The 21,234-nt window shown below is 41.9% G+C and overlaps 1 protein-coding gene across 9 annotated transcripts in view; it reads left to right on the top strand.

Moving 5' to 3' along the window:
* The window catches only part of LOC6630752 (tolloid-like protein 2), a 53,844-nt gene that overhangs the window by 31,157 nt on the left and 1,453 nt on the right, over positions 1-21,234 (top strand). For 4 of the 9 annotated variants that reach the window (XM_070206679.1, XM_070206680.1, XM_070206678.1 and 1 more), the window contains 12 exons: positions 15,106-15,222; positions 15,693-15,870; positions 16,110-16,136; positions 16,197-16,405; positions 16,473-16,686; positions 17,115-17,332; positions 17,714-17,840; positions 17,929-18,030; positions 18,102-18,530; positions 18,588-18,991; positions 19,051-19,220; positions 19,355-19,532. In XM_070206679.1, the coding sequence (XP_070062780.1) occupies positions 15,106-15,222; positions 15,693-15,870; positions 16,110-16,136; positions 16,197-16,405; positions 16,473-16,686; positions 17,115-17,332; positions 17,714-17,840; positions 17,929-18,030; positions 18,102-18,530; positions 18,588-18,991; positions 19,051-19,220; positions 19,355-19,532 (2,373 nt within the window). Of the gene's footprint in view, positions 1-10,174; positions 10,202-15,105; positions 15,223-15,692; positions 15,871-16,109; positions 16,137-16,196; positions 16,406-16,472; positions 16,687-17,114; positions 17,333-17,713; positions 17,841-17,928; positions 18,031-18,101; positions 18,531-18,587; positions 18,992-19,050; positions 19,221-19,354; positions 19,540-20,399; positions 20,501-21,234 lie in introns of those variants that run through there. The other 5 variants (XR_011416019.1, XR_011416018.1, XM_070206683.1 and 2 more) reach the window with 4 other exon arrangements.

Below are 21,234 nucleotides of genomic sequence, written 5' to 3'. Positions count from 1 at the left end.
TTGGCCTAGTTCTAGTAAATGATATGCATTTTATATATCAAATAACTTTTGGATAAGTTTTATGTGTGTGTTAAAACTCAAATATATTAATATATATATATATAAAAATTTACATGTGTGTATGCAATATAATATAAATACAAAACACATATGGTTACATGTACGTAATTACTTAGCTTTCTATGTGTACTACAGAGTTATGAAACAAAGAGTTACAAACCAATGAGATTATGTCTATAACCGATTCAATACGATAATTCAATTTAAATAATATTAAACAATGAACACTTGATTTAATAAATTCAAAGTAAATACATTTATTGCAAAACGTACGCGCGCTGTAAACAAATATAATATGAAAATAAATTAATCGAGTAAACTCAACTCAACTACAACTCGTTTTCATTACTCGCTCAAAAATAAAATTCATCAATTTCAATCGCTTTCAAACGCTGCGTCCATAATAAGGGTAAGCACGACCGACACTCGTTTAACCACAATAAAGTGCAATTATTAAATTTATTTGACTAGTGGTTTAAATGGAGAACTCTCAATGCTGCCACTGTCAGCTATGCCCCCTCCAGCTGCATATGCAACATCCAATAAATTGTGCAACGTGCGGCAGCTCCCTTGACAACCACATCGTCGGGAATCGCCACACGCTTGCCGCTTTGTGGTGCAATTGTCAGACATGCTGCCAATGGTTGTTCAGTAAAGTGCACAAACGTGCAAACGAAATGCAAAGAGAAAGGGGAAAAATTATATATATAAAAAAAAAACAAATTCAATTTCAATGCTCAAGTTTTTGACGGCACGCAATTTAGAGAGCGTTGCAGTGCTCAGGTGTTTGCGGTAGCTGTGCACCATGCAGTTTCGCTGCATGCTGCAACACACCTGAACAAGCAAAGCACACATACACACACACACACACACATGCAAATTGGGAGCTGATGTTGCCCCGGCCACAGCTTTATAAATTGCCAATGCCAAAGAAGCACCATAAAAATCTCCAGTTGGTGCCAGGACAGTAGTAGGGCAACAACATAGACGCAATAAAATTTTATTAGTGCAGGTCCTGTCAATGATTCTCGCCTAGCCAGTTGATTAAAATGGAAACGTGGCTCGGTTCGGGAATGCGTCATATCTCCCCGGAGTTATGTCGTTTTGGAGTTATGTCGTTTTGGAGTTATGTCGTTTTGGAACGTCATATCTCCGAGCGGAGTTATGTCGTTTTGGAACGTCATATCTCCGCGCGGAGTTGTGTCGTTTTGGAACGTCACATCTCCGCGGGGAGTTATGTCGTTTTGGAACGTCATATCTCCCCGTGGAGTTATGTCGTTTTGGAGTTATGTCGTTTTGGAACGTCATATCTCCCCGTGGAGTTATGTCGTTTTGGAGTTATGTCGTTTTGAAACGTCATATCTTCGCGCGGAGCTTTGTCGTTTTGGAACGTCATATCTTCGCGCGGAGTTATGTCGTTTTGGAACATCATATCTCCGCGCGGAGTTGTGTCGTTTTGGAACGTCACATCTCCGCGCGGAGTTGTGTCGTTTTGGAGCGTCATATCTCCGCGCGGAGTTATGTCGTTTTGGAACATCATATCTCCGCGCGGAGTTGTGTCGTTTTGGAACGTCACATCTCCGCGCGGAGTTGTGTCGTTTTGGAGCGTCATATCTCCGCGCGGAGTTATGTCGTTTTGGAACATCATATCTCCGCGCGGAGTTGTGTCGTTTTGGAACGTCACATCTCCGCGCGGAGTTGTGTCGTTTTGGAGCGTCATATCTCCGCGCGGAGTTATGTCGTTTTGGAACATCATATCTCCGCGCGGAGTTGTGTCGTTTTGGAACGTCACATCTCCGCGCGGAGTTGTGTCGTTTTGGAGCGTCATATCTCCGCGCGGAGTTATGTCGTTTTGGAACATCATATCTCCGCGCGGAGTTGTGTCGTTTTGGAACGTCACATCTCCGCGCGGAGTTGTGTCGTTTTGGAGCGTCATATCTCCGCGCGGAGTTATGTCGTTTTGGAACATCATATCTCCGCGCGGAGTTGTGTCGTTTTGGAACGTCACATCTCCGCGCGGAGTTATGTCGTTTTGGAACGTCATATCTTCGCGCGGAGTTATGTCGTTTTGGAGCGTCATATCTTCGCGCGGAGTTATGTCGTTTTGGAGCGTCATATCTCCGCGCGGAGTTATGTCGTTTTGGAACATCATATCTCCGCGCGGAGTTATGTCGTTTTGGAACATCATATCTTCGCGCGGAGTTATGTCGTTTTGGAGCGTCATATCTCCGCGCGGAGTTATGTCGTTTTGGAACATCATATCTCCGCGCGGTGTTATGACGTTCCAAAACGACATAACTCCAAAACGACATAACTCCACGGGGAGATATGACGTTCCAAAACGAAATAACTATGTCATGAAGTCATATCTCCCCATGGAGTTATGTCGTTTTGGAGTTATGTCGTTTTGGATCAACATATCTCCGCGCAGAGTTATGTCGTTTTGGAACGTCATATCTCCCCGTGGAGTTATGTCGTCTTGGAGCTATGTCGTTTTGGAACGTCATATCTCCCCGTGGAGTTTTGTCGTTCTGGAGTTATATCTCCCCGTGGAGCTATGTCGTTTTGGGACGTCATATCTCCCCGTGGAGTTATGTCGTTTTGGAGCTATGTCGTTTTGGAACGTCATATCTCCGCGCGCAGTTATGTCGTTTTGGAACGTCATATCTCCGCGCATAGTTATGTCGTTTTGGAACATCATATCTCCGCGCGGAGATATGACGTTTCAAAACGACATAACTCCAAAACGACATAACTCCACGGGGAGATATGACGTTCCAAAACGACATAACTCCCCGCGGAGATGTGACGTTCCAAAACGACACAACTCCGCGCGGAGATATGACGTTCCAAAACGACATAACTCCGCGCGGAGATATGACGCTCCAAAACGACATAACTCCGCGCGAAGATATGACGTTCCAAAACGACATAACTCCGCGCGGAGATATGACGTTCCAAAACGACATAACTCCAAAACGACATAACTCCACGGGGAGATATGACGTTCCAAAACGACATAACTCCCCGCGGAGATGTGACGTTCCAAAACGACACAACTCCGCGCGGAGATATGATGTTCCAAAACGACATAACTCCGCGCGGAGATATGACGCTCCAAAACGACATAACTCCGCGCGAAGATATGACGCTCCAAAACGACATAACTCCGCGCGAAGATATGACGTTCCAAAACGACATAGCTCCGCGCGAAGATATGACGTTTCAAAACGACATAACTCCAAAACGACATAACTCCACGGGGAGATATGACGTTCCAAAACGACATAACTCCAAAACGACATAACTCCACGGGGAGATATGACGTTCCAAAACGACATAACTCCCCGCGGAGATGTGACGTTCCAAAACGACACAACTCCGCGCGGAGATATGATGTTCCAAAACGACATAACTCCGCGCGGAGATATGACGCTCCAAAACGACATAACTCCGCGCGAAGATATGACGTTCCAAAACGACATAACTCCGCGCGGAGATATGACGTTCCAAAACGACATAACTCCGCGCGGAGATATGACGTTCCAAAACGACATAACTCCACGGGGAAATATGACGTTCCAAAACGACACAACTCCGCGCGGAGATATGATGTTCCAAAACGACATAACTCCGCGCGGAGATATGATGTTCCAAAACGACATAACTCCGCGGGGAGATATGACGTTTCAAAACGACATAACTCCCCGCGGAGATATGACGTTCCAAAACGACATAACTCCCCGCGGAGTTATGTCGTTTTGGAACATCATATCTCCGCGCGGAGTTATGTCGTTTTGGAACATCATATCTCCGCGCGGAGTTGTGTCGTTTTGGAACGTCATATTTCCCCGTGGAGTTATGTCTTTTTGGAACGTCATATCTCCGCGCGGAGTTATGTCGTTTTGGAACGTCATATCTTCGCGCGGAGTTATGTCGTTTTGGAGCGTCATATCTCCGCGCGGAGTTATGTCGTTTTGGAACATCATATCTCCGCGCGGAGTTGTGTCGTTTTGGAACGTCACATCTCCGCGGGGAGTTATGTCGTTTTGGAACGTCATATCTCCCCGTGGAGTTATGTCGTTTTGGAGTTATGTCGTTTTGGAACGTCATATCTCCGCGCGGAGTTATGTCGTTTTGGAACGTCATATCTCCGCGCGGAGTTATGTCGTTTTGGAACGTCATATCTTCGCGCGGAGTTATGTCGTTTTGGAGCGTCATATCTCCGCGCGGAATTATGTCGTTTTGGAACATCATATCTCCGCGCGGAGTTGTGTCGTTTTGGAACGTCACATCTCCGCGCGGAGTTGTGTCGTTTTGGAACGTCATATCTCCGCGGGGAGTTATGTCGTTTTGGAGCGTCATATCTCCCCGTGGAGTTATGTCGTTTTGGAGTTATATCTCCCCGTGGAGCTATTTTCACAACCCAACCGTTAAGCTGATCCAGAAAAACAATTTGAGTGCCCTGACCCTAATAAAAATGAGTTTACAGGATATGAGGGTTTTGTGTAAATATATGTAACACACAGAGGGAATCATCTTTCCGATTCAATCTAGCAATAGAGATCCTCTTATGGTATATACTCATATTTATAACAACTGACTGTTTGTTGGGACTGACAGCTTGAAAAGCTAGGAGCAAATTTAAGATCGCTTTTCGAGAATGATTTTCAAAGTAATATAAATAGAATTCTTTACGAATTAAATATTTTTTAGTAATAATTAGCCAAAGGCTTACTCGCAGACTTACAAATGGTTTCGGTTAGACGCTACGTGTACCCGTATCTATTAATAGCAGCCGGTGGCTTCTTGTTCCATAGAGAAACAATCACAACCTATTTATTATATTTGCTCCTGTTCATCGTTTATGTGACACATAAATTGAAAGACTACGTCTTCTCTGGACAATGTGAAAAATTAGGCGTAAATTAAAATTGTTCACTTCAATAATTGATTTTCGCTTGCACTTCCAAACTGCAGTGCACTAAGCTCTAGAACTAACGGTTTTATTATACCCTTGCAGAGGGTATTATAATTTTATTGTAAAGGAGAGCAAAAGTGATATATTTACTTCATATATATATCATATTTGATAGAGAGCGTCTGATTAAAGCTGATTGCTAAGTTTTCAACCTGAACGATTCTTGACATATCCTTCTCCTACATTGTCTTGATTAGATCGAAATAGTAACTATACTAAAACTGTCTATTGTCTTAATGCAATTTCATTAAACTCAGTTTGACAAGAGCTATATCATGGAAACTTTCGTTTCACAAACAATCGGAATATCGTTTGAAGAAGATAAGTTACGGTTTCAAATCAGATGACATTTTATTTAACCTGTAAGGGTATTTAATCTTCTACAGCCCGTAGATAAACGTTTATTCTTGTTTTTCCTGTACACATGAACCTGAAGTCAATTGCGTTCAGTTCTTCGCCGTGTCGTGTCGTGTCGTGTTGACTGGGCCCGAGTCGCTTGTGTCCGTTATATTTCCGTCTGAAAGCACCAAGTAATCATAAAGTGATGGAAATTCAATTTACACAATATTAAATATGGCAAGTTGTGAACTCGCAACAAGGATGAGTTGGGATTTTTGCTGCTACTTGCAACCAGGCTGTGCCTGCCGGGGCGCCAATTTGGCACTTTTTGTGCGAATTGGGTCTGTGTGAATGGGTGTGTGTGTGTGGGTGTGTGCTGTATGAGCGTGAGTGTGGTTTATTATTATGCAGATTAGGCCAAGTCCCTTGGTTTACCTTTACTTCAGACTTGACACACTCACAGCGGGCGTGGCATGTGTATGCGTGTGTGTGAGTGAGCATAAAAATCTACACACTCTTAACTTTGCCGTTTCCCCGTCCCGCCCATGCATATATGCAAATTGCGTTTCATTTTGAGTTTTGTTACCTTTTCTGCAGAAAGTGTTTACGTGTGTGTGTGTGTGTGTGTGTGTGTGTGGAGGCAGCTGTGTGTAGGAATATTTACACACATATTTATGGGCAGTCGATGCCTTGACTTAAATTCAACCTCACGTCAAATGTCACGTTTTATGACTGCGCATATCAACAACTTGTGCAGTTCGCTCTTGACGCACTTCAATACTGGCAATTCGAGCGGCGTGCCCAGCTCAGCATTATGCAAATGTTGTGAGTTTTCATTTTGTTTGTGCTGCGAAACAAAATTGCATTAATAACATGTAATTGCAGATCTCTGTGGTGGCAATTAGCCTGTCGGCGGATTCGCGTAGGCCAGCGCCAAGCTGCATCCCACAGATACAGATACATTCACAGTTAGAGCTTGGCCTGGTAACTCTACATGGGCTGGCTGTGTTGGGTTATGTGCAAAAAGCAATTACCTAAAGGAAATTGCAAAATTAGTGAGCCAAATCGAAAACAAAGTAAACACACAGTTGTCTAGCGAGTTAAATATGCAGCTCTCAGCTATATTTTGCCCGCTCTCTGCTCTAAAATGTTGTGAACAAATTTGATTTGGCGCATTTGCATTTGCAAAATGAACAATGTTAATTTGATAGCGGCGATAGCGTCAAAAACTGCAGTCAGCGATGCGTAAACTGCAGATAAATGCCGTCCAAAGCGATTTGGCCCAGTTGTGGAAGTTGGCCAAAATTTGCGACATGTCTAATGGGCTGAAATTTAATGCACTTTTGTGTAATGTGGCAAAGTCAGCTTGGCGCATTTGGCATTATGGGCACATAACAAATGCTGGACATTAGACAAAGCCAAAGCCAAAGTCAACACTTACACACACACACACACACACAACCAGCTACAGCAAAAGTGGCGAATGCCGCTGAGTCAACTGTCAATTAATCAATTCGGCTGCCTGGCAAATGTTGCCGCTTTGGCCATCAATTTAATGGGTACACGTTAAAGCAGTAGCTTCTTCTAGTGGGGGCTGCCTGAAGTGAGCGGCCATCCAGTAAGTGTTTGCCTCAATTGCGGCACAGCTGCGAGTGGATGTTGCTGTTGTGGGTGTAACAAATGTTTGGGTTTCCAAGAAAAAAACAACTGCGTTATGCCGCGAAAATAATACACAGATTTGCGATACTTACACACCCAAACCCAACCACACCTACACACACACACACACACACACACACACTTAAATACACAGGGGAACATATTTTATTTTTTGACATTTGTCTGTTGCCTACCTTGCGGCATGCCTCGTGCATTTTAATGCCTCGCCCGTGGCGTGTATTGTAGCACAAATTTATGGGCATTTATTGAGCATAAGTGTTGGCAATTCATGAAACAGCTGCGTGCCGTTCATTATAAAAGCCAATTTTAAATTGGCCGCTCGTCATACAGATAGCATTTTAATAAGCACGCAAACCCTGCCTCTCCGCCCCTCTTCATATCTAGGCCAACTTGGCGATGATGTCACGCGAAGCTGTAGCTAAAGATAAAGATGAAGATTTTAGCCAAGTAGTAAGTGTGTGTGTGTGTGTGTGGGGGCGTGGATGTGGTATGTTGAAATGAAGATTTATAAACCTCTCAGCGCTGTTTTGGGGCCTGTACTCAGACGGCGCAGGTCTTATGTGTGGGTTCAGCAAACCCATAAATCTTGTGCAGAATCTTGTTTAGTTTATTGAATTATCAACGGGCATATGTATGTATGTGTGTATGTGTATGTGTATGTAGATGTATGTGTGTGAGAGCGACTTTGTCTGGCACAAAACTAAAAGAAATATCAAACACGTGCGCCAGCACTTATGTAAATAAGCTCTGCCTCTCAACTGATATGCGGTAGGCAAGGGCAATGGCACGCCTATATTTATAGTTTTATTTGTGTTCGCATGCTAAGCTTTGTCTTATCTACATCTGACGCTTTAACTACCAACTGTTCCATTCTATGTGGCATGACTGTGACTTGGACTCTGTTGCCCCACTTGCCACGCAGTTGCGCTTAATTTTCATGACTCATTTAAATAAATTTATTGTGTTCGCTGCACACACCTTGAATTTATGCTATGCTTCCATTGAAATTGAATAATATGCTAATACAATCACAGTCAGAACAACTTTATGCCATTTTAAATGGAAATTTAATTTTTGAAGCACACATTTTGGCTTCAAAGCAATCGCAGCAAAGTTTCTTCAATTTTGACTTCTCATTGTAATTTGTTGTTTACGAATACATAAAACGCTGATATAAATATGTATGCAATCTGCACAGGCTCTGAACACAAACAAAGAACTGGAAAACGGACGCACCATAAAACGAACAAAGTGAAGTGTTTATTTTATGGTTGCCCACAAAAATAGCTGCCATTTTTCGGGTCTCCATATATTAAATACACTTCCTTTCTCAATTACTACTCTTAAAACTCTTGCAATCCTAGTCAATTCAAAAAGTAAATAATTTCATTTTAATTCATATTAAAATCATATTCTAATAAAATCAAATATTAGAAAGCATTGCCATTAGATAAGATATAGCAGATATGGTAGAAGAAAGGAGAGCTTTGTCATGATGTTTTGAAAAACCAAATCTTAATTATTATCATTCTGCCGATCTTTATAGATTTTTCTTTAATTTAACGAGCATGAGAAGTTCGTAAATTCCAAGATATTTTTAATCATTGAAACCAGTTTGTACAAACACTTTTTTTTTACCTTGATATCTATAGATAGCTATTAAACCTGAAAGACGTCGAAGTAGACAGACAGACATGACTATATCGACCGCTGATACTGGTCGAGAGTGAATATAATTTTGGGTTCAGAGACGGCTCCTTCTATGCCCTATACAGTTCTAGAAAAAAGATGTTATAACAAGTCTTGTGGCTTTGTTTTTTTGCAATGCAACTATTGGAAAAAGTAGTTTGATTATAATCAGATTTGCTTTATTTGTTTGAGCCTGACTATTAGCTCAGTTTCAGTTGGATGTGGATTGTATGAAAAACAAGCATTTCCACGAATGTCCCAAGGGCAACTTTATGATATAACAATACGATGCCTACGAAAAATAATGTATTTTGTTATTTTGTGTATGAGCTTTAACTACGAGGCTAGTTTACTTGGAAATAGACAAGCTGACAGGCGATGCGTTACACAGTTTGTGATAAAATTATATAACCAGCGAGGCAATGTACTTTTCTCGGTATGCAGTTCTTTGATGTGGGATACGTTTTTAGCTGGCAACAGTAAATTCCCAGTAACCATAGGAAACCTTAAAGTTCAACCAGCTGCCTCACATATAATTGTACATTATTTATGCGCATTCTATTACTTGTTATAGACTACTTGCATAATGTCTTATACTTGCTAGTCACCATAACAAATATCAACTTTAAGCTTTTAGGATAGCGCGCACAAAAACGGAAAACAAACAAAAAAATGTTATTAAAGAAAATTTCAATGTCTAAAATCTTAACATTGACAGGCAAGCCGCATTGACTGCATCGACAACAGGCGCAAGATTCCATTGAAAAAGGGGCACTAGATCAGGGTTACAAGGCAGCGCAGGCCACTTGAGCGACACCCCGAAGTGCTCTGCACTTGGCATCAATCAATAATTGCCCATTGAGAGCAGCGGGTGGAAGAGCAGTTGCAGTTGCTCTAACTGCAGCTAAGCCATAATTGATTAGCAGCATGCAACATGAGGTGCTTCAGCACACACGAAAGCACACGACCAGAATGCATAATGGCGCACATTGAGCTGATGCTGATGCTGATGCTGATGCTGTTGCTGTGCCCTTAGCCATATAGCTACAGCTCGAATTATATATTGCTGCAATGTCTGTGTTGTGTTCCTTTTTTCATGCCAGGGCCACAGGCAATTGCCTGGCTTGTCTTCTCTAAGACGGCTATTGTATGCTAGCGCTGTCGACAATGATGGATGCTGGGACTGGGTTCCAATTGTGTCTGCAATTAATGGCACACACACACACACAATCAGCTACAAAGTGTATCTTTGAAATCGCTTTTCAATAAACTTATCATCTTATCTGGTTTTACAGTCAACCATTTCTGAGAAGGTCTTTATATCAAACTTTAACTAAAATTAACTTTTAATTACCATGTGCATTTTTGCACTTAACTTTGAGGTGGAAACTTTAATTAATATTTTTTTTGCTCTCTCTTTTGCAGGTACGTTCCAACAAGCCAGCCAAAAGCGTAAGTAGTTTTTCAGAATTGCTCTTATTATTACACACTTATCGATCAAGTTGCCTGGAACGTGTTCAAAGTTGGCCGCTTGAAGTGCGCTTCAAAAGCTTTTACCAAGTTATTCAGTTTTCGGGAAAAAAAAAAAAATATATAAATACATAAGTATATCTGTGAATAGAAATCAAATATAAGATTCGACAAGTTCAATGAAAAATTGCATTGCAGAGAAAAAAAATGCAAATACATTTCTACGCCAACAAAGTTCCTGCTGCCGAGCGTTGAGAAGCGTTCAGATACATTTGAATAAAAATAAAATTCGAATTCCAAATCGAAATGAAAATGTAAAAGGAAATACCTTAAACGCACGCCAACCGAGCGGCGACTAGTCAAGGTCCGTGTCTTTCGGCTCGTTTGCCTGTTTTTCCTTTACCTTGTCCAAGTGTTCTCCAGTCTTAAGCACCGGACAAGCGTTGGCCTGGCGCTGTGCGAGCTGAAAGTTAATTAGCTTGTCAGTGTTTAAGACACATTAAAGCTGCTGCCAGAAGCCAGTGCAATGAATTGTTAGGGCTAGGCAAATCGTTGGACAGCACGTAATATTCATTAGTCACATGGCTACGGAGCGTATGAGTAATATTAAGTGCAGCCATCTAAGCAGTGCTGAATACATATTAATCTTTAGCTGATTTTGGTGCAATTTGCAGCTTAAGTGGCAATTAATAGAGGGGTCGTTATTTAAGCACTTGAATGTAATCATCCCGCTAATTGGCAATAAATCAAACTCAGTTTACCTGCTCTTCTGGGCAACACAAATATGCACTTAAGCCTTTGCTATATAATATGCATAATTATGTACGTCAGCGCTTGAGACTGAGATTACAAGTCTGTGCAACAAGAACAGCAGCAGGTGCGGTGTTGCTGTGACAGCGCTATGTCTATGGCAACATGATTCTTATCCTTGGCGCAGGCTCATCTTCATCTTATCTTCATGGCTATGCGAAATGCCGGCTCACCTGCAGCTGGCGTTTTCGCTCGTCTCTTAATCAACGCGTTTTATCGCCCTATTTTATTTTCGGGCTAAATAAACTATTAGGAAAACTCATTTTCATGAAAATCCACTTTAATTGCTGTTGCCGCTGCTGCTCGTCAACGGCTGCGGTTACGCGAACCAGCAACAATAACAAGCATAAGGCTCCGGTATCTCTGTGGTGTGGCATTTGGCAAACGGCGTTACTTGTAAATTTAACGCAAATTGTCTGTAACATGAGCTGTTCGACTGAGGTGTCGCTGCTGCGGTTCGGCGCGGTGCGGGGCGGACTACACTGCGGGTGGCCCTGTAAGTGCCAACAGCAGTGCCGGCCATTAAATTTTCACGAATTTCGTGTCTGTGTGTGTGTGTGTGCATGTGTGTGTGTGCAGCAAACCCAAGCAGACATTCGCACAGGCATTCTGCAAGCAGACAGCAAAGCGTAGTAGAGGATTATAAATGGCGACAAAAGTGTCGCAAACAACTTGACTCCTTGAGATAAAGATACAGATTGTATGATAAACAAATATTGCATGGAAAAGTATTACACCGTTGCTTAGCACTGCAACATTTTAGATTGTAAAAAATCGATAGTCGATTATCGCTGTTATCGTTACTATCGATAACAGCAATTAAAGACATAATTCTATGCTCTAATTGGCATTCTTATTATCAAAACCATTCTTAAGCTCGACTCTTATGTCAAGATTGGGAAATGTTATTCAAGACATAGGCATCTAAAGCCCATTTTAATTTATGTATACCCAAATTATCGATAATTCTTACTAAACAATTTAGCAATATATTTTCTTTAAATGGTGTATACAAAAGCATATCTAAAAGCAGAAGCTTAATGAATATAAATACTTGCCAAGTTCCATAAGCAATCCTTGATGTCAGCTGCCAGCAAGTTTTTAAGGCTTTCACACTTGTCACCTGTATAGCTGTGTGTGCTTCTGCGTGAGGTTATTAGCGTAATGTTGTATGGCTCCTTGGGACGTCTGTCTGCCGCCAGCTGAAGGAGTATTTGATGTCGTCATCATCGTCTTTGTCGAACTTTCCGGTCTCAACGCATTTAGTTGTTGGCATCCTTGGAGAGCAATTTGCAAAAGACCAGAGCTGCGGTTACCTTGTGCCCCGAGTCCCACCTTGCCGCCATGGTCGGTCGGTTACACCTGTTCATTGTGTATATATTACTAGGCAACTTGTTTACATGGCAGTTGCGCGGATTATTGCGGCCATTTTGCGGTTTTTGATCGTTCTAGTTGCACAATATGTAATTAAAACCTGCATTTAATATGCCCACACAGATACACACGCACACGACGACAATTTGAAGCGTTTAGCATTGAAACAAAGTGCTGTAAATTAACATAATGTCTAGGCAGACAAACGAACGAGCAGAACGACAACAATAACAACAAATGCCGCCAACAAAAATACAAAAATATTTATGCCAATGCAAATGGCGTCTGCACAAAATTTATTGACACTTTTCGAGTGCTGCGCATTGTCATTGTCATGGCTAGGCGGCTGTCGGCTGGCGGTGTGTGCAGGTAGTGGGGTGGGGAGTGGAGGGTGGAGGGCCGTTTGGCGGTGTTGGCGCGACTGCTGAATGCGGCACTGTGCAGGTCTCTTCCGTTTTTCAGATTTCGTTGCGGTTGACATTGTTACGCCCATGGCCACGCCCAGGCTTACGCCCATAGACCCAACCTGCTCCTAGACCAAGTACCACATGCCAGTAGCGTTTATCGCATAGTCCTAGAAGCGTGTTCTGGCATCCTTGGGTCTGGTATCCTGGTTTCTGGTGCTGCCGGTGTTGCTGCTGCTGCTGCTGCTGCTGCTGCTGTTTTTCCTGTGATTCGTTCTCGTTTTAATGAGCAAAGTTTTGTCATGTGCGCTATTTATTTGCAGTTTAGCAATCAGCACGCATCCTAGCAACAAATGCAGATAAAAGCGAGTGCGTCGCATAACAATTCATTTACAATCGTTGCGCAACAGAAATTGTCTACACATAATGCAAATATAAGCCAGTTACAGTCTGATTTTCGTTACATTTAAATACATAATTAACTGCGCATGTTGTTGTCGGCTAAAGCAAATTCAATTAAACTTGTATGCGCTGTCATCAATAATATATTTTGCTCACATCCCGGGCAGCACAGCCAACAAGCATGGGTTTTCAAATATTAACTTGACTTATGATTAAATTCCATTTCAATATTCATAGCACACTTTTTAGAGCTGCACAGGTTAGGAAACATCTAGTTCAGTTTATATATAGAAGACTGAGAATCTTAACAAACAATATTTATTAATCAATGAAATAGGCTAATTCTGAAAATTAATGAGCAAATCTTTGCTTTTGTGAGGAAGTAGCTTACGAGTGTACCATACTCTACTAAAAAAAAACAAGTAAGAGGTTCTAGTCGGGAGCTCGCCAAACGCAATGTCATTTCCTGTGCTTAATAATAAACCTTAATAGTTTCATATTACATTTATTTTTAAATAATTATTATAACATAAATAGTTAATCGCCCTTTATGTATGTTACAAGCATTTCTCTGGATCTCTAACGAATGCGGCCCTTTGAAATAGAGTTTCACAGAATCGACAGCAAGCCACTAACCACCACATTTGTGCAAACATCTGTATAACATATTTCGTGTTTGTGCTTATGTTATATTTAAATTTGAATGTTTTGCAGACAGCATCATTTAAATTTGCGCTCGAGCTGCACAAATTCAGCGATGCTGCAGCAGCTGCTACCCACAATGGCAAATGGAAGCAAAGTCCAAATACCTCAGCCAAACCGAAAACCAAAAATATATTGCAAACGCGCTGCCCATTTAAAATATGAACAGCATATAATTTAATTAGAAGGTGCACCCGCAATGCTCTGGTCTGCCCTTTTTGAGCTCGATCGCAGCAAATGTTGCCGGAATCATAATCAAAAGCCGGTTAAAACTATGAGTAATCGAGAATCAAACTAGTAAAAAGAGTTGCAGTGGGGACTGCCCGACTATCCTATACACTAAGCTGCCGTAACACCAATAGCACTTCCTTGTATACATACTTAGCCCCTTCTTGTTGCCTTATTGCCACACTATGATTAACGTGTGGACCAAGAAATAGACGAACAGACGCACGGACAGAAGCATCAAAGCCTACCCAGAAATTATTTCTTCTGCATGTTATATGAATGGGGTGAGCGTATACAATTTGTACGTGAGGATTTGAGCCATCGAGTAGAAGCATGGTTAACTGGTTTAGCAAAGCGGATTAAAATGCGCTCAAAGTTAGGAGAACGCTGAGGCAAGTTTTAGCTGCAATCACCTTGAAAATGCACACGATGCGTATTGCGCGTGGGAGAGTCGATGTATGTGTGTTTGCTGAGCGTGCTTGGCAAAGCAGAACTCACTAAACGGAAAGCTGTGCACAATTGCCGCGCTTAAAATTTCCAACACACACACGCACATACACACACACACACACGCACACATGCACGCACCGACAATAATTGATGCGTTGTGCGTGCGTGTGTTTGCTCACTGAGTGCAGCTTAGGTACAACAGTTGCCTCTGTAGTTGCTTAATTTCATTATGGAAAAAACATGTTTGCCCCACACACACACACACACACACACACACACCTTATCTCAGCTGATGGACAGGCTAACTAAAGCAGAGCACCTGTCATAAACAGTGAAGCGTTTTTCCATGTTGTGTGTCAAGCTGATATATACACATGCTTACTCACACTCCTGCACACATACACGCACACACACATAGACATGCATATACAAATCATTAACATCATGTCTTTGTCTTTCGTCTATACCCAAAACCCCCGCTTCCCCTCTCCAACCCAATAAATACACCGATCTCAGTGGCCGCCACAGCGCACTTGAAGTCGCCCGGCATTGAGGGCGAGGGCGCTGGCGAGCCATGGATGCAGCCGGTTGTGGCATACTTGGAGGCGCCGGTGCGGCCCACAAAATCGCCAAGTAGGTGGCGCCACTAGCAAAACTCAATTCTCTCGCTCTTTCATTCTCTCTCTCTCTCTCCTCTTGATGTGTGTGTGTGCTTCCCGCGCCCGTAGTTAACAGTTAAATTTAAGTGTCTATTTGTAGTTGAAAGTTGACTTAGTTGAAATTGAAACCGCTTTCTAGTTGTAAATACATCAACACACCACACACACACACACACAGCCACTGACACACTAGCGCACAGCCCTGGCTGATATACATACAGTTCAACTCTTGTTTTACTGCTACGTTTTGTGTATGTGTTTGTTATGTTGTGTGTGTCTATTGTCTATTGTCTAACCATTGCAGCGACTTGTAACTACTCAACTTATCAATGCCAAAAACCGCACACAAACTTTACCCGTTTGTGGGCAACTCTCTTTCCCCTCTCCTCTCTCTCTCCCACTCTCTCTCTCTCTCTCTCTCTCTGTCTCTTTGCCTGTAAGCAGAATGTGATCAGACGTTCGTCTCGCGCATTGGAGGGCCACAAAACGGCAGCTTCACGGCTCCGCTGCTGCATAACCATCGGAATCATTCGCGGCAATGCCTCTACACATTCCTAGCAGGACCGGGTCAGCGTGTCGAAGTAGTTTTTAAATCCTTTAATTTAAGAGGAAGTCCGCCAGAGTAAGTCCCGCACTAAAAATTGATTTTATTATTTGTTTTATTACTCGTTCGCAAAGTGAGAGAAGTATATTGTTTAATTGCTGTCCGTCTGCTAATTATCTCTGCGCAATTAAAGTTAAGAAAACCTTGCTTTTATACAAATTTGAAGCAGGTAAATCTACTGTGAACGGGTATTACTCAGTCGGTTACAGCCGATTGTAACATTTGAACTTGTTTAATCTGATTTTTAATTATTTTAGCGGTTCGGCCGTCGGTGAGTTACCAAGGTGAGTAATAAATTAGTGAATTAATGACAACTTAATTTGAGCTTCGATAACGCCTTGCAGTTGTGTTCATGAGTACATGGATATCTACTCGGAGGTGCAATCGTCCGAACCAGCGGAGCTGATCAATTCCCCATTCGGCGGCCGCTATTGTGGCGCAATACCGCCGCGTCGTCGCATTTCCATGTACCGCGCCGTTGCCATTTCATTTTTTAGCAACAAGAATGTGTCGACGGACCTGTTCGAGGGCACATTTCGGTTTATAAATGCATGTAAGTGCATCCCGTGACGTCTATTGATTGATTGAACAGTCAAGCACTAATCTAATGCCATTTACAGCGGAATATGAAATTGGTATACCCATTGCTGGATCGCCATGTTCCTACACGATAACGCCTAGCATGAGTATCAATAAAACTGGCGCACTCATATCGCCAACCTATCCAGGTGCCTATCCGAAGGATATGTCATGCACATATCAATTTCTTGGTGAATCGAATCAGAGAGTTAGATTAGAGTTTCGTGATTTTGATCTGTTTTTTGGTGGACCACAGTGAGTACCCCTAATGCTGTACAAATTCACACAAGACACACGCACGCACACACACACACACACACACACACACACACACACACACACACACACACGCTCTCAAAAAAGTTTCCAGTCAAAATCAAAGCAAATTCCGGATATTTTTGCGGTATTTGCCTTGAAATGCAGCTTTCACTGACACGCACACACACACACACACATACATACACACACACACAGCGAATCATATTTTCGTACTATCTGCAAGAATTGCTTATTTAAATTCTATGTAAATTCTATTCTATTTATATATGTACGCTCTATTCCAATTGCTATTACAATCTATTCGTCTACAACAAAATTATTGTTTACTATCATCATCAACAAAAACAACAACAACAACAATAACTACAACAACATACAACCCAAAAAAAAAAAAAAAAAAACAGCTGCCCATTTGACTATGTGAAAGTGTACGATGGTCCAGATAATTCGTCAGCATTAATCGGTACATATTGCGGACAGCAAAGAAACTTAGTATTGTATTCGAGCGAGTCGAGCCTTTTTGTTCATTTTTATACCCTGCCGCGCACCGCAAATTCGCAAAATCGTGGCTTTAAAGGAATTTATGAATTTAGCGAAAGTTTTGTTAAATTAGATTTTATACGTAAGTATTACTCAGCGATGAACCATATAATCTACATTTCATTTTCAGTTGCCATTGCCCAAAAACTGCGGCCATTTTGTTGCATTGCTCAACAAAATGGCCGCCACGCACACATTTAACGGCTTCGTGTATGTGTTTGATGCACGTTTCCACTCAGTGGCTTTTTGTTGCATTTTATTAACATTCGGTTTACTGAACTCACTCACTAATCTAATTTATCTACAACTTATCCCTCTCTCCTCTCTCTCTCTCTCTCTCTTTCTTTCTGTATCTCCTCTGTCTGTACTATGTATTTCAACTCTATCTGAAATTCTTAAAACTACATTTGCTAATTATCTAAAAATGCAACAATAAATACACAACATTTATTGCGTCCATCAGGTGAAAATGATGGCATTCACATACGTGGCTCAGAATGTGATCAAAAGATTTTATCGAAGAAGGAATCAACTGGTTTTGTGCTCTCACCCAACTATCCCTATCCATATATACCAAAAACTGTGTGTAGGTGAGTGTAAAATAAATGTATAAATAAACAAATCTTCTGCAGATATTAAGAAAATAATATCGATATTCCATATCCGTATGCTTCCCAGATATTTCATCTATGGCATGCAAGATGCCCAGCATCTGGAGCGTGTGCGTCTCGAGTTTATCTCTTTCAACATACCCAAAGTGGAGCACAAGGACAAGAGCGAGTGCGCAAACGCAAATTGAGCACAGTATGACAAACTAAAGGCAATTAATGTCAATGTCTGTTTCATTCTAGATCCAATTGTACTGATGGCTATCTAAAGATCTATCTGAAGGGCCAAGAGACGGCCGATGCGTACGACAAATTCGATTACGAGTTGTGCGGCAATGAGACGCAGCGCGTCATCAGCGATGGGCCCCGTCTGGCGATGGTGTTCAGTTCGGGTGAGCTGCAGGGGCGCGGCTTTAAGGGCAAGTACATATTCGAGACGGAATATAAAATACCCGGCACGGCGGCACCGGACGGCACCTGCAGCTTTACGTATGTGAGCAGCTCGAAGAAACGCGGCGAGCTAAACAGCCCGCGATATCCATCCAACTATCCGTCAGACACGAACTGTTCCTACTTGTTCTTGGCCGAGCATAACGAGCAAGTTACCATTGTATTCGACCACTTTAAGATCAAGGCCGACAACAATGGAAATGCCACTGCGGGCTCTTATGGGTAAGTGCTGCTCCAACTGCAGGAATCAGCCGATGTCAATGTCTCGAACGCTTGCAGCTCCGGTGCCTGCTTTGAGGATTGGCTGGAAATGTATGTGGTGTATCGGGATAACAACGATCGCTTGCTGGGTCGCTATTGTGGCCTAACTGCACCCGGGCCCGTTGAGAGTCCACGAGGCGCAGTTGGTCTACGCATTACGTTGCACACGGATCAGGAGAGCGTGGCCAGCGGCTTTAAGGCGCGATATTTCTTTGAATCGGCCAAATCCGATGCGGGCGACTGTGGCGGCAACTTCAGCAACGAGGATTCAGGCATTATCACCTCCCCGAACTATCCAGCCGGCTACAAGGCGCCTGGTCGTGGCATGGCCTCCAATGCCTGCAACTGGGTAATGACCGCACGCGCCGGCTACAAGTTGTCCATCAACTTTGAGCAGTTCGGGCTCGAGGGCGATCCGGCAAGTAAGTACAATAGCTATCACCATCCACAACTGTATACTCTCAACTCTGTGTATTCCCAGATCGTGGCTGTCCCGCCGCTGTGCTGCGGCTCTGGGTAAATGTCGATTCGGATCAGCCGCCTCTGGAGCTGTGCGGTGAGAAGCCCCCTATTGAGCACTGGCACTATATATCCACTGGCCAAACAGCGCGCATCAGTTTCACCACCAGCGACAAGACCGTCGGTGCACAGGTGAGCATTGGGCTGGCTGGCATTGATATTCTGATATTCTGTGGGGCAGCGGAAGTGGAGGTTTTTGGGGTTTGCCATTTGGCAATGCCCAGCTGAATAAAATACAAAAATTAACAAACACTTTATTTATTCAGGGCTTCCGCATTGTATGGACGGAGATACAGGACTCCGGCCCGGGACCACCATCCATTGGGCTGCTCTGCGAGTCCACCTACCACTTCCAGTGTGCGGCGGGCTATTGCATATCGGACAAGCTGCGCTGCGACGGCGTCAAGAACTGCGGTCCCGGCGATGATAGTGACGAATTGCATTGTGAGTCGTGAGTGAGTCGAACGGTTCAGTTCAATTTTTATTTTCCTTTTGATATACTTTGTGCTTTGGTTTTTATTTATACTCTATATACAATTACATACTTATGTATTGTTTTATCGTTGAGTTTGTGTTTTCAGTGCGTCCTCTGAGCGACCATGAAAATCGTATGAGTAATCCTTTAGTTAATATTCCATGATTTCCATTTGGTTTGTCATTCGATAATAATACACAAAAGTCTATGCAATTGGTGCATATTTTGTTTATTACGCTTTTCATTTGTTTATAACAGCCTCGAAAACTTGAACCCGACGAAACACTTGCTAAAAACTATATCAATTAAATGTGCTAACTAACCAAAAATAACTTTAAACTAATACTAACCAAATTAAAAACGAAATTAACTCCGAACTCAAACTATTTGAGGCCTACAAACTCTAAGCACCAAAATTTTGAACAGCTCTGTATGGTGTTGATTTTGTTTTTCTTTTGTTTCACATTCATGGCCAGAATTTTTGTGTACATACGATTTACAATTTTTAATTAAGGTTCACCCATTCAAGAACTCACCCTAAGCTATGCATAATTATTGTTCTACCTACACAAACATGTTAAATGGCATACTTTATCGTACGAAACCAAAATCACAGCGCTCTCAGTAATAACAACAGCCACGCCCACACTAAAACTATCTCTCTTTCTCACTTGTCTTCCTCTATTTCTCTTTATTCTCTGTCTTTCTTTAATATACTTTCTCGATGTGATTTTCCACTTAAACCAACTAAAAAACCAACAAACTTAACTTAACATTTGAAACTCCCTAAAATAATCTCAAACAAATACCCGAAACAATACGTGACAATTACACAGGTGACGCAAACTCCACGCATTTGCCCACATTTCTACAGACATTTGTTTTAGCAATTATGGCATTAGTCTTGAATACGTACAACTAAAACGTAAAACTAAATCTAAGTAAAACGAACTAAAATCAAACAATTTTCAATTGGATGGAAGAGTGATGAAAACTATTGCAATAATATAATATAAAAACGAAAAAAAAAAAACAAAAACAATTTGTAATAATTTTTGCAAGCATTAATTACACGCCAAGTAAATGCTAATGTATAAGATTAAAAAATGCATAATACTTTTGGTCACATATAACACGTGAGTCCTGCATTAACTTGTCTCAAATCGCTGCACACGCCCACAACGCCCCCACAGCCACAATCACGACATGCACAGTATTCAGCCACCCAAAAGAGACCCACACACTCCACCACAACTCTCAAATTGAAAACTAGCCACAAATGCCACGTTTGACTAATGCATCGTTCTAGAAAGATATTGCATTAATTATTATAGTATCAAATCTACAAATTTGTTCTCTTTGGTTGCATATTTCAGTTTTCAGTAGCGCTACGGATATCGTTTCAGAAAGCATGCTGATGAAGTATTTCTTTATAATTCTGGCTTTTTTATGTTCTGCTCTTAATTGTCTTTCCCCAATGCCCATATATTAGTATACCAAATGATAAACTGAGCTGCATTCTCAACTGTTATCCCAATAAAAACCATCTGCTAATAATATCTATTAAACAAAATACTTCAATGCCAACACATCCACTGAGTACATAATCTGCCAACTACTTAGCTAGCTCATCATTTATACATTATCTTAGCATCATTGATATTTATCATA

Source organism: Drosophila virilis, chromosome 2 (assembly GCF_030788295.1).
Source record: "Drosophila virilis strain 15010-1051.87 chromosome 2, Dvir_AGI_RSII-ME, whole genome shotgun sequence".
In the NCBI taxonomy this organism is placed as follows: Eukaryota; Metazoa; Arthropoda; class Insecta; order Diptera; family Drosophilidae; genus Drosophila; species Drosophila virilis.
This window is presented reverse-complemented; position numbering and strand designations above follow the sequence as displayed.